We start from the raw sequence: 16,166 nt of genomic DNA, 5'->3' as shown, positions 1-16,166 counted from the left end.
AGTCTAGCCAGGTAGTGCATGCTGGCTATGCTGAAGGTAAATTAATGATGGTACAACTTGAGAACAAAAAAAAATTTGCTAATTACATGACTTTGACCAAAAAAAAAAAAAAAATTACTTTCAAATCCCCAAAGCATTAAACAGTAGGAGTTAATCTCCTGGGTAACTTCCAAATTAAGTTTTTGCCAAACTAAGAAAAATTGCTATGCAATATTTATGTACTTTAGCACTATCTCAATTGCATCACAAAATTAGTTCATTCCAAATAAATTCCCTTCTTAATTACCAGAAAAGAGTACATTCCCTTTTCAAATACAAGAAAAGAATATATAATACCAGAAGTGACTGTTACACATCTGAAATATATGCAGACACTGATATTGAAATACATTTATTACAAAATGTCAGCACAAATATAATTAGTTAAAAATTAATTTTACATGTATAAAAACATACACTTACAAAAGAAATTAAATGCTTACAATTCAGCAAACAAAATCAGAAATGAAATTCATTGATTTTTCAATGCCATGTGTAAACTTTTAAATACCGGATTTTTTCCACCATTAACTGTGATAAACTTTTGTCATGAATGACAACTTTGTTTGAAAAAATATCAAAAATAAATTCAGGAATGGAAGTTGTTGTTTATAAAAGGGCAATAGGGAAGCAATTCACACTAAAGGATAACCAAGTACCAACTCAATTTATTGATCTTTATTTCAAAAAGGCAGGCATTAATTTTTATCTTTTAGTATAAGATATATGAAGGCTAAATCCAAAACCTTTAATAAGGAGGATAAAGTTGTATGGCTATTATTAGAAGATTTGTACATACATAAATAGTACAAAGTATAAAAATTTTTAATATTCTTTTTCTGGCTTCTAAGCTTTTACTAACCTTTTACTAACTCAGAGCCAATTTATTTTCTTAAATCTCAATTACAGCTTGTTTTGCATGAAGATTTTTAACTTTTACACTATCGTTTTTCTGTTTCATGACTTTTAGCCAGAAATTTAAAAAATAATTTACTTACTTATTCAATTTAGTCACACTTTCTAGCCATGCCATTACAAATGTCACCAACCTAATTTATGCTATTCTCATAAACCTGGCAACAGCACGGAAGACATCTGCCCTTGGTATAAAGAATAATACAATGTTCATTGTACTTACTAGAACAATGTATAGAGTAAGCTTTCGGTTTTTAAAATTATTCTGGCCTAATTCATTTTTAAATTAGATATTTCATTTAATTAAACATTTTTTATTTGTTATGTATATTCCTTTTATTTACATTTGCATTATAATGTTTTATTTTCAAATTTTTACATGTTTTGTTCATCTCGTTGATTCGAAACTTACGTTTTGTTCTAAAAGTATTTTTGCATTTAAATAAAGTCTTTCATTTCAAATAATTTTTAATTAATTTACTTTGTGTAAGAGAATTCTTGATATGCATATGAGTATGGTAAATGTGAGGAATTAAATTAATATTCGCATTTAATTTCATTTCCAATTTCGATTTGCATATGCATAGCAAGGATGAAGAATGATGTTTGAACGGTCGAAAGGAGTGTCAAAAAAAGGTAATTCCCTCTGAAGGGTCGGTATTATTTCATTATCTTTTCAATTGTTCATTTCTAAGTAATTTTCTTTATAAGTCTTTAATTATCATTAACAATTTTATGTATATCCACTACTATTGGCCATTGATAGTGAAGCAATTTTTCCATGCCAATTTAAGTTTTACTATTTAATAGTTGTAAAAAATTTTTCTAAACTTTTTTTAAATTAAAAAAATTTTAATATTACTTAAAAACCATGAATTTGTAAACTGGAATTTTTTAGATTTCAAATCATAATTCTTTTACTTTCTTAATATAATTTGAAATATAAAAATTTTAATAGGAAGTATCCCCCTTTAATTATATTTTTATATATCCTATTAAATAATATATAATATATAACTCCTGAACAATCACCTCTGTAATACTATGACAGTGGCCAAATTCTGAGAGGTCAAAAAAGGAGATTTTATATATATATTTATTTAAGAAGTCAACAGACTTTTTTATGGAAAACTTAATATATACATACATAATATAAATTAAATGTAACTTTTGATTAGAATTGAAGAGGGGAAAAAGTCATTTAGAATATTAGAAAACATTAGCAGAAAAAAATGCTAATAAAAAATTACCTTTTTTTTTTTTTTTTTTTTCTTTTTTAAATCCAATGGTGGACACATACCTATTCAGCACTGGCCACTTCTAAGGCCAATGCCTGAATGCAAAAGTGGTGGCCTTTTACTGTGAAGGTACATAATATATGGCCACCATTGCCTCCCATGAAGGGCCAGACAGTTAGAACCATGCTTTCCCCGGAATTCAAACCCAGACCCTTCGGTATCTCAAAAGGCTACCCTAACCATTATACCGTCCAGGCTAGTGGTTAGGGAAACACAAAACTAAATTTGTTGTTTTAATTCTGCAGTTTGTGAATCAACTGAAGAAATATCCCTGCTTAATGCTTGTTTGTTTTTTACTCCAAAATTTTACGTTTTGTTTGTGCTTTCCTTTTGTCCGATATTTTTTTTTTTAAATCTTTTTCTTCACTGTTACACAGCTTTTTGTTTTAGAGTGTTTGATGATATACACCATGAGCAGATCTGGCACATCGTAACTAATTAGAAGTTATACTAATATTCATCACATTACAATTTACTTTTATGACATCATAAATAGTTTGTATTGCTGCTTAATAATTTACTGAGAAACCATTTTCTACTTTGGTAATGCCACGTGATAAAAATTAGAACTAGTTTTACAGCATTTCAAAGTTCTTCAAAATCTGAAAATTGAAAGAAGCTGATTTAGCTTACTATCCAAAGTTGAGTACAGAAAGGGAGACATACGATCAGCTGTCTGAAATGATTTTAGAAATGGATGTTGGGCTCCAGTAACAGAAACAAAAAGATTTTTGCCAAAAGAAGTTTATCTTAACAGCTTCTCTTCCAGCTGACACAGCATTTCAGATGATTTCATATATTTCTTTACATGAGGAAAAATATAAATAGCTTTCTCAACAACAGGTATGTTTTCACATCATCTTATTTCACAAAATTTTAGCAGAAAAGTTACACAGTTAGTGATGGTACTATATCATTTAGCCTGACTATCTTTAAACACTCTATGCATGTCTTTAAATAATGCACTTAGATTCCAGTCAATAGATCAGTGCTCAGCTCTAAAGGCTCAGTGAATGACATGCCCAATATCTAATATGCGACAGCCCCGAAAAATGAATGAATCCGAGTTCTGAGCCATTTCTTTCTCTTTGGTAAGTACTACTTAAGATCTCTGCTGATGGCATGTTGTAAGAAATCTGATTTTTTAAGCACTTCTTTTATTTTATTTTTTATTTATTTATTTATTTTTAGTTTTGCATTAAGCAAATTTTCTTTTGATAAAATCTGAAAAACATTGTAATGGAAGAAAAGAAAGACCAAATGGCAAAATCATAACACTTTTTAATATAGTTACAGACAAGGATAATATTCCAGAGAAAGGCAGTGCTGGTTCTGAAAGCAGGGCTGAAGAAGAAACAAAGAAAAGAAAATATGTTGATATTTCAGAATGTATGGTAAAAATAAAAAAAATAAAAAAAAAAGAAGGACGACGACTTTGTTAGATATTATGATAAAGGTTATTTAAAGCTTGGTTTCATTATAACTCCTAGCAGTAAAGTATCACCAAGACCTTTATGTGTGGTGTGCCATGAAATTTTTTCAAATGATACTATGAAACTGACTTGTCATTTGCAATATCGAATATCACCATAACGAGAAGAACTGCCGACATGGGCTACCAATGTAGAAATTCAAGTTATGGAAGGGATCAATAAATTAAAACGTTTTCTGATTCAACTGAATCAACTGATGTGAATAACCATGTTATCTTACTTTGCTTCGTGAGATATAATAACAATAAAGACTTATGGGAAGAACATCTATGTTGTCTTAACTTACCTGTTTGGACCACAAGTTAAAAAATATTTAATATACTTAATGAGTATTTTAAAAATCATGGCTTAAAGTGGAGCAAATCTGTTGGCATGTCTACAGACAGGGCTGCTTTGTTCAATTGTTTCATGATTTACAAAGAACACCAAAAGAGCTTTTTCTCTGAATTAAATACAGAGACGAATGAAACAGTGAAGATAATTAACAAAATTTGTAGTCGTGCTACAAATTTAAGACTATTTATGACTTTGTACGAGAGTATGGATTCAGACCACCAATGTTATTTACTCCATGTGATAGTGAGGTGGTTACCAAGAGGAAGGGTTCTTGCACAGCTTTTCAAACTGACAGAAGTAAGCATTCCTACTCGAATGAAAATCTGATCTACCAGATAATTTTTTGAATGAGAAATGGATGGCTAAACTTGCGTAGGTCTTCTTAACGAACTTAATATTTCTTAGTATGAATATTTTTACACTTAGAAATAAAATGGAAGCTTTCAAAAACAAACTGGCTCTTTAAGTACAGCCGCATACAACAGAAAGCTTTAAAGTGTTTCACTTTTTGGAGAATTCTTGATTTCTGCCAACATTTATCAAAATATCATATTCAGCATAATATATCAACATTTAGAGGTGTTAACTGAAAACTTTAATCATAATGTCTCTGAAACTGAGGATCCACATAAACTACAGATTAATAATGCTTTCTTGGAAGATGTAAATTCATGTGCAGTTGATCTTTATAACAAGGAAAAACTGATCGAATTGTCTTCTGATGTTACTCTTGCATCAAGACATAAAATGCAATCATTTATTCAATTTTGATATCTCTTAATAAAGAATATCCATCTCTCTGTTATGAAGTTATCAAATTTATTTTTTTAACTTTCTACTTATGTGGAAAAAACTATCAGCTATGTCAGTTATAAAAACCAAAGAAATCAATTGCATGTCAAAGAAGCACATACTCTTGCAGAAGCAAACCTGCAACCATACATATCAAATTTATTAAAAAGTAAGCAGCAACAAATGTCATACTGACTAAAATTTACATTTGTATACCATTAGATTTAATAAATAAAATATCTATTTGTATGTAGTTTTTTTTTTATTCTTTGTTGACACCAGTCCATAAAATAATTTCCCCATTTTCGTCAGTCTGCAGGTATAAAAGGTTGGGAAACACAACACTGATCTAAACCATTCAAAAAGTAGGATTTTTTTAGGAGGGGGGGGGGGAGCTAACAAATTCTAGAAAGTGTTACAGATGAAATCTTCTTAGAGAAGAATTTATAATATTATAAATTCATAATATTGTCCTTATCAGTATAGGGGTAAGCAATGCTGGCTCCCATATGCCTAAGCCCAGGTTCAAATTCTAGTGAGGGCTTCAGAGCTTGTAAATGTGTAGTGCCTATATGGTATGGAGGCACTAAGAATACTGGCAAGCTGAGAGTGCTCTCATAGGGATAGAGGAAGAGGGCTTGAAGACCTTCCGATTCATTCCCCAATGTGTTCTACATCAAACCTCGTACGGAACTTCTCCCTGGGCAATATTCTCATTAATGAGTCTGATAAATAACCAAAGAGTATTGGATATTCCTGATGAATGCATTAAATTACAAATGTCCAGCCAGTTAAATAAATATAAATATTATTCTTTTGGTGTTTCAAAATAAAATTAAGGAGTTTAAACTTAGGTTGAATTTTAAAAACTGTGTAATTAATAATACACTATCTACCAATAAGTATTTGGACACCTGCGATAAAAAAAGAAAAATATGTCACCCAAGTCCAACCACACTGCTTGGTTAACGTTATAGTGCATTTAATGGTGCACTATCACATTAACCAAGCAGAGTGGTTGGACATGGGTGATCAAGGCTTATGGACAGCAGCACAATCATGAAAACTAAGCAGATGTGTTTCTGTATAGATGGTATTCATCAAAACTACACTCCTGGAATATGTGGGCAATTGGCTGGATGCAGTTCTTCCGAATTTCTCTAGACAGTACCTGCCGGTCTCTATCTCTTACTTTTGTGGATCTGCCAACACGGGGTGCATTTCAATAATCACCACTCACCTTCCACTTCTGAATCCCTTAGGCTACTGTTGATTTTAGGTAATTCAGCATGCTAGATATGCCCCTAAGATTCAGCTATTTTTGTAATACCTGACGATTACACCTTTTTCGAAATCAGATAGCTCTGCACTGTGTGGTATCTTGCATGCTGCAACTAATGCCAATGTTGTTTCCTACATGATATTTAACAGCGAAGGACGTGATGTATATCAGGATTGCAGATATCGGCATTTGCATTGGTGTCCAAATACTTATTGGTGGATTATCCATTATATGCACAACTTCCTAATATGATAACGTTTTAACCACCTTATTTATTTCTGAATGGCAATTACATTTCATAAGAGAAACAGAATAGAACAATAACATTTTTAACAATAACATTTAAAAAACAGCTCACTTAAAAAGTGGAGGAGAAAGTTATGTGTTGATAAAATTGAGATAAGAAGTAGGTAAAATGTTTTTTTGAGATAAACTAAAATTACCATAATTCAGTGGTGCCCAGCCTTTGGCCTCTCGCGAGAACATTTTGGCCTACTTGGAGGCCAAAATGCGCTTTCCAAAACATCAACATTTTTGTTAAACATATTTCCAATCTTATGTGATATATCTGAAATACTAATTTTGGTAAATGGGTTTGAGATGAATAATAATATTGGTTGAACTTTATGGAAATCAGAGAAGGGGAGTTCAAAATAATTTTTCAGTGCATTTAGGTTTTCTGAGTATTTCTCTGTTTCAATTGTGGTTATTAATATGGCTTGATAAATTTTGAAAATTGGTGAAATTTTTTTCTTTCAACTGATTTATTTACAAATTTAACTTTATCTGAAAAGCAGTTGCAGTCCCAGTCAATTCAAAAAGGGTATTTTTCTTTTCCCTGGAGATCTTTGTTCAGTCTGTTCAGTTTAGCTGTTATATCTATGAGAAAATACAGATCGGATAACCAATTATTATCGTAAAATTCTTTATAACTTTCGTTTCCGGATTCCAAAAATCGTTTTATTGGCGAAAGAAGTTCTACAAATCGTTCAAAAAAGTTCTACAAAGTACTTTTCCCTTGCTGAGCCATCTAACATTGGAATGAAGCAATAAGATTCCATACTCGTTATCAAGTTCATCCGTCAGCAATCAATTACTTTATAACATCTTGCAAGATATCTCTTATGACTATAAATTACCATATTTTAACAATTAAGAAATATGAATGACTGGTTACTTTTAAAATATTTTTTGTTCATAGTACCTAATTGGGCTGGCGAGCACAAGGTTGGGCACTACTGCCATAATTCATTTGCTTTCTTTTGAAAAGTGGAAATTTTTCTTTTCTGTATACTATTTAAAGCATGAACTTTTTATGATGACAGCCCTAGTCTGTAGGTTTTAACTTTCCTGAATTTCGGGGAAAAAAATTCCGGTTTTCACTAACCTTTTTGGGAAAAAGTTCATATTCTTTCTGACTTGACGGATGATTAGTTATCTCTGGTTCTATTAACTATTTTCATAAATGTAGAGACAAACTATCTTAGTGTTGTAATGAATAATGGGGAAATCATAAATATGCTTTAAATTATCAATGATTTTTCTTATTCAGAGTTCAAGACATGGTTATGTAACCTGAAAATAAGGCAGCAGAAAAATATTTTACATCTATAGTTAAAAAAATGGTATTCTTATAACCTTAAATGTGTTAACTCCTCATTAATTCATGGTCTTTTTACTTAAAATGGCCAGTATTTTAATGTGATTACACCTATCCATCTTTATGGAACTTCCTTACAGCAGGTGTATCTATAATAAATTGATAATATTATACAACAAAGATAATACTACTAAATTTGGAGGATGACTAAGATTTTCTAAATGATTTTGGTACTTAGTATGTTCATTCTCAATTTTATTTCCTAATATTCTGTAACCCCATCCCAGGCCATACTCACTCAACTACAGAGAACAATTCATTAAAATAAAAACTGCTATTAAAACTATTGGGTACTACGCCTTCTTAGTGAAAATCCTCATGAAAAATTATAATCTTTTGACTTTTTTTAAAATTTTTATTCAATATGAATGTAATGAAATTTCAAAGCAACCGTTCAGATAACAAAATTCATGACATTACTAGTATTCAATTTGTAGGTAATCTGAGGCAGCTTTGTACATAGAAAGTGATAAATTATCCTAAAAAGCATTTTTAATGCAGATAAATCAAGTTTAAAGACTATAAAGAAAACTGATCTAAGAAACATTTTTACATTAGGCTCATTTTTTTCTAAAGTAAAATCATTCCCCCCTTATAATTTAAAAATTTTTCCTGATGCTATGTTTCTATCTAATGCCACAAAAGGATTTAGTAATAAATTATCAATCATTAGGAGATAATTAAGTAAAAATAAAAGGAATACATTAGATGTTTTAAAATTTTTAAGAATACATTGTTAAACATTTTAAAATGCTCATTTATCAATCAGAATAAATAATGTATTGCACCATTCTTAGAATGATCTAAAATGCATGGTTTCAGAGAAAATGAACAAGATAAATCCTTCTTTAAATTGATTTTGAAAAATATCGAATTCACATCAAAATGACCTAAAACTATGTATTTCAAATGATTTTACTCACATATTTGTATTCCAAATTTTAGGAACTACAGAAATATCAGGAAATACTATTGATGGAAGATGCAGTCGGTCAACAGCAAAATGCATCTCACACAGAGGTAAACGATTCAGTTGAAACTGAACCTGAAATTTATATATACCAATTACAAAATATAGTTCTGACATAAGCTTTTTACATATAAAACATCAAATAGATAAAGGTCCCAAAACAACGCATAAGCAATATTATTAACTGAAAAGATATTGAACTAATTACCGAAGTCCGACAGATGAAAAAATATTTCATATAAGCATTTACGACATTTAAAGAAATTTTTATTTAGAATACTAAGCATATAAAGAACTCATATCTATAATAGCCTTTCTTTGTTAATTATTGATGGCAATGAAGTGAAATTGTATACAAGAAAGAAAATTAAAAAGATTTATGCAATAGAGTTTCACAATTCACCATTGTTATATGTCCCTTTAATCTTAAGTTTTTCATTTGTTTTAAAACAAACCATAAAGATACATGCACATGGCTTGTTTTATTGCTATGAAATTTATTTATTTCCACAACTTTCAACTCTGCACATACCAGTTTGAATAGTACCTGAAGTATTTGTTAATGCATGGTCTATCCTCATATAATAATACACACACAAACGTATATATATAATTTTTAAGGTTAAAAAGTATTTTTTTGAATTTTCCCAATATTTAGTACACAGTGACATTATTCCACACGTTTTGTATGTGTATACATTCATTACACAGATTCAACCATCATTTATTACACGGATTCATATGAACTTGAAACTGTTGCATATAAATGTGTTAAAAAATATTGGACAATAAAAGGTATAAAAGATTCAATAACTTATTAGCTAACTGGAAAATTTAAAGAAACTGACACATTTCATTGAAGTTCATACCAGGTTGGGGACAGACTTAAATACTGTAAAACTGTCTGTACTTAAAAAAAAAAATAAATAAATAAATAAAAATAAAAATAAAAATAAATAAAAAATAATAATAAAAAAAAAATAACAAGTTCAATACTAACCAAAATGTCAAGAAGAACAAAGATTTACAGAATGTACAAATATGATGCATTTATATATAATCTAAATCAAGAAAATAAACTTATTTTATAAATAAAAATTACCAATTGTACTTACTTCAACTAATATTTCCCTGTCAGGTTCCAATTTTAATTCCTCACAACATCTCTTTGATAATCTAATATATATTGCAGTCTTCCCCTTATCTTCAATCACTGCTTCATAAACCTGAAAAAAATTTAAATTTTCAAGATCCTCTTTTTACATAATTATTAATTTATATAACTAGATTTTAAAAGCAATATTTGACATGAAAATAGTTCTGCGAAACAACTTAATTTCTGTTTGAACTAATGCTGAGTGTTCACCTCTTTTGTGAAGGGGGGCAGAAATTGAACTCCACACTCATTAAAAGATCAAAGCTACCTTTCAGGACAAGACATTTATTCCTACTCACAAACATATACTATGATACAGAGAAACTAGCAAGATTAAGCAGCACCCTCTTACGGCGGGCAATGGATGGTGTAACACACTGGGCTCCCATGACCTCGTCATCACCTCAACTAGAAATATAAACTGAAATATAATGCAACACATAAAAATTAAACAAACTGTAAATTAATTATAAAAAATGGAAGAAATAATTCAATCAGTCATTTATAGGAAGTCTAACCAGTTTATGTATTGGTCTTTTCGTTTCACCCGACGCAGTTTTTAAGTTGACTGACCTTACTCTTTGGTCAGTTCCCTTGTAAGTGAAAATTACTTTTGCCATCTTCCACTTAAGTGGAGGCAAGTTCTCATCCTTGATTAGCACCAAGTCATTCACATGTAAATCGGCACTGGGAAGTTTCCACTTGTTGCGCACTTGCACCTGAGTTAAGTAGTCTTTTGACCACGATTTCCAAAACGATTGGGAAATCTGTTTGACTAATTTCCACCGTTCACGGATGGGAATTTTCTCATTGGTTACATCAGGCTCAAGAACACTTTTTAACTCAGAACTGATAATAAAATGACCTGGTGTAATGACAGAAATATCATTTGGGTTCTCGGAAGCAGCCACTAAAGAAAGTTAAGTATGGCTTCAATCTCCACTAGACTTGTTGAAAATTCTTCTTGTGAGAGGATCTGCAATCCTATAACACGTCTCATGTGAAACTTCATGGATTTAACGGCAGCCTCCCATATGCCTCCAAAATGAGGGGCTGATGGAACATTCATTGTCCATTTAACGCCTTCGTTGGTCAAGTAAGTACCAAGTGCCTCCATCGTACATGCTTTTAAGTAATTCTTTGCACTGATAAAGTTCGTTCCACAATCACTGAATATTTCAGGGGGCTTTCCCCGTCGTCCTATGAATCGTTTCAGAACTGCAATACATACCTGAGTACTAAGATCACTAACAAGTTCTAAATGGATGGCTTTCGTTGCAAAGCATACAAACACACATATGTACATTTTCAGTAGTTTAACTCCTCTACCACGTCTAGGGCTGATCAAGAATGGTCCTGAAAAGTCAGTTCCGCATTTAAGAATGGTCTTCCGGGATTCACTCTCATAGAAGGTAAATCAGCAATCATTTGTTTCAAAAACTCAGAGCAAAATCTGACACAGATAACGCACTTTCTTATTTCTCTGCGTATTGCAACTTTTGCTCCTATAATCCAATACTTTTGTTCCTTTGCAGAGTTAACTAATTGTACTCCTCTGTGCATATAATTAAGGTAATAAAATGTCACTAACATTTTCGTAACAGGATGATTCTTAGGCAATATTATTTGATGTTTTACAATATTATTTGACTTGAGTCTGGTAAGCTGGCGTTTCTTAAACGTCCTCCTACACGTAGTATGCTGCTGTATGTCTAAGAACGGATTTAGAGAAATTAAAGAACTTTTCTTTAACACTCTTGCTTTCTCTAAAGTAGCTATTTCCTTTTTATACTCAGTTCTTTGGACTAGTTTGATTATAATATCATGTGCTTCTTTTAGTTCACTTATTTCTAAGAAAGGAGTCAAAATCCTATTCCCCCTCACATTTCTTATAAACCTTAAACACCAAGCAACAACCTCTGCAACTTACTCCAAACTGAAAATTTGTTCCGAAGCTGCTCAACTAATTCCAACTGAACGATAAAACATTTGGCAGAATTTTTTCTTTGCTCTCTTAGTATTTCCGTACTGTCTACATTGGATAACCCTCTAATCCACTGTTTAGGCCAACTCTCAAAACTTTTTCGAAGCCAAATTGGACCTGACCACCATTTTTCATCAAGTACCAACTTCTCAGCCGAGATTCCTCTAGTCAGCAAATCTGCGGGATTATCGTCAGACGGACAATAATACCAATCACTTGGACTCAATCTTTCCTGAATTTCCACAACCTGGTTGGCAACGAACTGTTTCCATCTCTTCGCACTTCCCTTCACCCAATGCAACGCAATACAAGAATCACTCCAAAACACTATTCTTCCAATTTTATCCTTTAAAACATTCTTAAGGTAATATCCCACATCTGACACCAAAAAAAAAATGTTCACCTCTTTTGTGAAGGGGGGGAAGAAATTGAACTCCACACTCATTAAAAAATCGACACTACCTTTCAGGACAAGACATTTACTCTTACTCACAAACATATACTATGATACAGAAAAACTAGCAAGATTAAACAGTGCCCTTTTACGGCGGGCAATGGATGACGTAACACTGAGAATCAGCACAAAATGTCAGTTCTCCTGTCAGAGCTCAAAAAGTACCAAATACATAACCGAAAAGTACCACATTTGATAATTAAAATTTTAGACATTAGTTCCTATACATCATAGCTGTCAACCATGAAATATGAAAAATTAGGAAGTTTACAAAAAATGCAGCAACGCAGTTCATAATTTTAAGCTACATTTATGGCTAATTAAATACGATAATAATAAAATGAAATTATGATGAGGTCTTTATAAAATGTTTTATAAATTTTCATGATAAAGTAAAACAGTTCAGATCAAATAAAAATTAGAAAATTATGTTAAAAATTCCTTGGAAAAACTTGAGTTCAATTTCACTTCTTTAGAAATTTGTCATTAATATCCTTTTGATAGAATGTCTTTTTCTTTGAAAATTTAGGGAGCAACTTTTCTTCTGGAACTACATTAAAAGGAGATGAATCTAAATTCAGATAAATTTAAAACAGAAAAACTTGAATATTTACTAGATCAGAAAATTTTACAAAAAATGGGGTTTTTTGGATTTACCAGGAAAGCTAGCAGCTTCAATATATAATATAACCAATCTGTATATATTAATACAGTGAAATCTCAGTTCACAAATAAGTGCCGATACATTAATTCAAGGAAATCTCAATTCACAAATATGGTCCTGAAGGCGTATTTCTGAACTGTTCATTAACTGAAATGTTTCTAAAGCAAAATAATTTTCCCCACCAGAATTAATATAAAATAAATTAAATTAGTTCTGGACCACATGACTGCTTATTTTAAACTTTACAAAAATACTTCGTGCACAAATTTGTAATTCCCAAACCAACGGAAATCATTAAATATAAAGCAAAAAAGATAATACAATATTAAACAGATAAAACAGAAACGATTTAATATCCAAAGAAGAATGGACACTGTAAGTGGAAAATTAGAAAGATGTTAGTGCTTGGCTGCAGAATTTCTTTCCATAAAAACATCAAGTTACTGTCTTTCAGAGCCATCTTTTCTTTGTCTTCTAAGTGCAACTCAACTCTACTTGGCGCTCAATGGGCCTTATTTCACTCAAAATTTGCACAATGCAGTTTTTTGTAACCAAAGTTTTAAAATCTTCTTAAAGTGAGACATAGCACTGTCGTTGAGAATGTTTATGCTATAGCTTTACTGCTTTATCAGGGTGGGTGAAATCTTCATACTGCATGTTATTTTGCACAAATTTTGCGATGAGATATATAGGATCATTTTTCTTTCTTCCGCTTCCCTTTTTTTCCAAAATCATCTTTTGATGCTGTTTCTGAAGTAGCAGTAGTATTTTCATGTTAAGCTATTTTACAATCCTTTAGTAACTTCTTTGCATCTCCAATGTAACTTTCTAGCTCATGCTTTTACCTAGAAATACAATATCAAAAATAACCACAAAAAAAAAAAAGTCCCATGTATGAAAATGCTCAATCTCTCTGTCTGCAACCCTAACTAGACATAAATTTCTCTAGGCAGAATTCATGGCTCTGTAAGTCTCTTGCTACCGTATTTAGTTAATGACAGATAAGCAAAGAAAATGTTAAAATGTTTCCAAAAGTTCTTGAATTTTAATCATGTGGCAGAGGTTACTTCAAAACATCTTTGAAAATCATGTTGCCAACCTAAGCGTTCATAACTTGAGACACCATTCATCATCTGATGCACTTTTTTTTCATTATTTTAATTTATTCACAAGCCAAATTGTTAGTTATGTAAGACATTTATGATGTGAGATTTCACTGTAAGTTCCAAGTAAGGTAAAAAGTGTTTTAAAAAAGCACACATGCTCCATGAGAAGTAAATTATTTCATCAGCTATATAAAGAATACTAATGGTATGAAAATTAAGACCAATTAATTGGCGGTTTCGGTAATTCTTTAGTACCAATTTTTTAACTAAAAAAATTAACCATATGAATCATTTAGTTAAAGTTTTTTTTTTTTTTTTTTTTTTTTTTTTTTTTTTTTTTAATGAAAAGCTTAAAAAAATAATTTCTCAATTATTCCCCTTTTCTTTAGAGGAAGTAGCATAAGATATAATATATGATTAATACTGATATTACAAAACTAAGTAATGGAGCTTTTCACTTTGAGGATGCTCTTCATATTCTTTTTACAAAAATGACAATTCTTTGAAGAATATTTAATAAATTCCTTGATCAACAATCATTTCTAATTCTATAACTTATGAATCACATATCAAAAATTTTAACAAAGAAAAAAGTACAGAAAAAATTGAATCTATGACAAATTTGATCAATTTTACAACTGATAGAAACAAAAGCAGAATAATTTCTAATTTATAGATATTAGCATCTTATTTATAGCTTAAAATATTAAAAAAAAAAAAACAGTGCTTTTCTGTTAACTGGATGGCAAATGTGTTAGCCTGTTTACATTCTAGCATCACTGTGTATTAATGGAGGTAGGCTTCTTCCTTAATTCGTTTTGTGAATACATGGTAAGAATGAACATCAATCCAGTAATCTTCTCTCCCAGATTTTCAGTTGCTTTGTGTCAACGTGCAGAGCCATTTTTCACTGAATTTGTGGCCATTATTCTTCCCATATACACAACTATTTATTTTTGCTTAAAAAACATCTCAGAATTGCATAAGTCTGACATCGCTCACAGCCTTGGCATCATACACATTAAAACAAAGCATATATTATATTTATTATATATGTAAAGTAGTTATTCTTTTAATGAAGCTTTATGCATTGTTAGTGTTGCCACCATCCAGTCAGATTTTGTACCAATGTTTAGGTTTGGTGCCAGTGGCACCCTGTTAACAGAGAAGAACCGAAAAATCTCCTACGATGACATGGTAACACTATACACTTATAATACGATTTCATTTACTTACACCTAATTTTAAACCAAAAAGTCTGTTTTATCGGGGGGAGGGGGGGGATATAACAGAATTTTCTAGTGCACAAATTTTTTAAATCAAATACATTGATCATTTTAATTATTAATGCAAACAAACCTTTCGTTGCTCTTCTCCTTTAGTTTTTACTGAAGCTAACAATACAGTACTACAATTAGTTAACACAAGTCGTCCAGAGGCGGAATCTTCAGATAATACTGAAGATAATTGCATATTGGCAAATAATTCACCATCATGAGCATATTTGGCAGTAACTGCAGAATTAGGAGTAAGTAGATAACAGCTAGTTAAATTCAGATGAGCTTTCACATTATATCTATAATTAAAAACATTTAAGAATGTTAAATTTTCTCAGATGCAAACGATTTAAATAGCAGATTAAAAAATAACTTAGAAATCAACATTTAATAAATTAATAATTCAAACCTTAATAAACATAAACAGCAATTAAAATATGGCTTAGAAATCAACATTTAATAAATTAATAATTCAAACCTTAATAAATTGATAAAGAACTTAAAAATTAATAGATGAGGCAGTATTCAGCAAGTGCTTAAATCCTTCTAATCACATTTAAAATTAAAAACAAACTAGTGGGTTGCAAAGTACATTCATGTGCAAAATTTAAGAAAATTTAATAATTATGTCTATTTTTACAAAAATTATTGAATCAAAAGTACTAATTATGCCATTGAAGAATTACGCAAACATTCAGAGTCCAACATGTGAGCGTGCGTGCATGTCAAGCTGTGATTAT

The 16,166-nt window shown here is 30.7% G+C and overlaps 1 protein-coding gene across 1 annotated transcript in view; it reads right to left on the bottom strand.

Moving 5' to 3' along the window:
- Helz (Helicase with zinc finger) overlaps positions 1-16,166 on the bottom strand; it is an 80,660-nt gene that overhangs the window by 23,368 nt on the left and 41,126 nt on the right. Inside the window, exons 6-8 of the mRNA XM_035359487.2 lie at positions 15,509-15,725; positions 9,901-10,011; positions 8,739-8,860 (exon numbers count right to left, since the gene is read on the bottom strand). Coding sequence (XP_035215378.1) covers positions 8,739-8,860; positions 9,901-10,011; positions 15,509-15,725 — 450 coding nt within the window. The remainder of the gene's footprint in view (positions 1-8,738; positions 8,861-9,900; positions 10,012-15,508; positions 15,726-16,166) is intronic.

The sequence above is a fragment of the Stegodyphus dumicola genome, chromosome 6 (assembly GCF_044657685.1).
Source record: "Stegodyphus dumicola isolate Sdum_Otavi_A_Nest chromosome 6, ASM4465768v1".
Classification (NCBI taxonomy): Eukaryota; Metazoa; Arthropoda; class Arachnida; order Araneae; family Eresidae; genus Stegodyphus; species Stegodyphus dumicola.
Note: the sequence above shows the minus strand (reverse complement) of the source record. Positions and strands in the feature narration are given on the sequence as shown.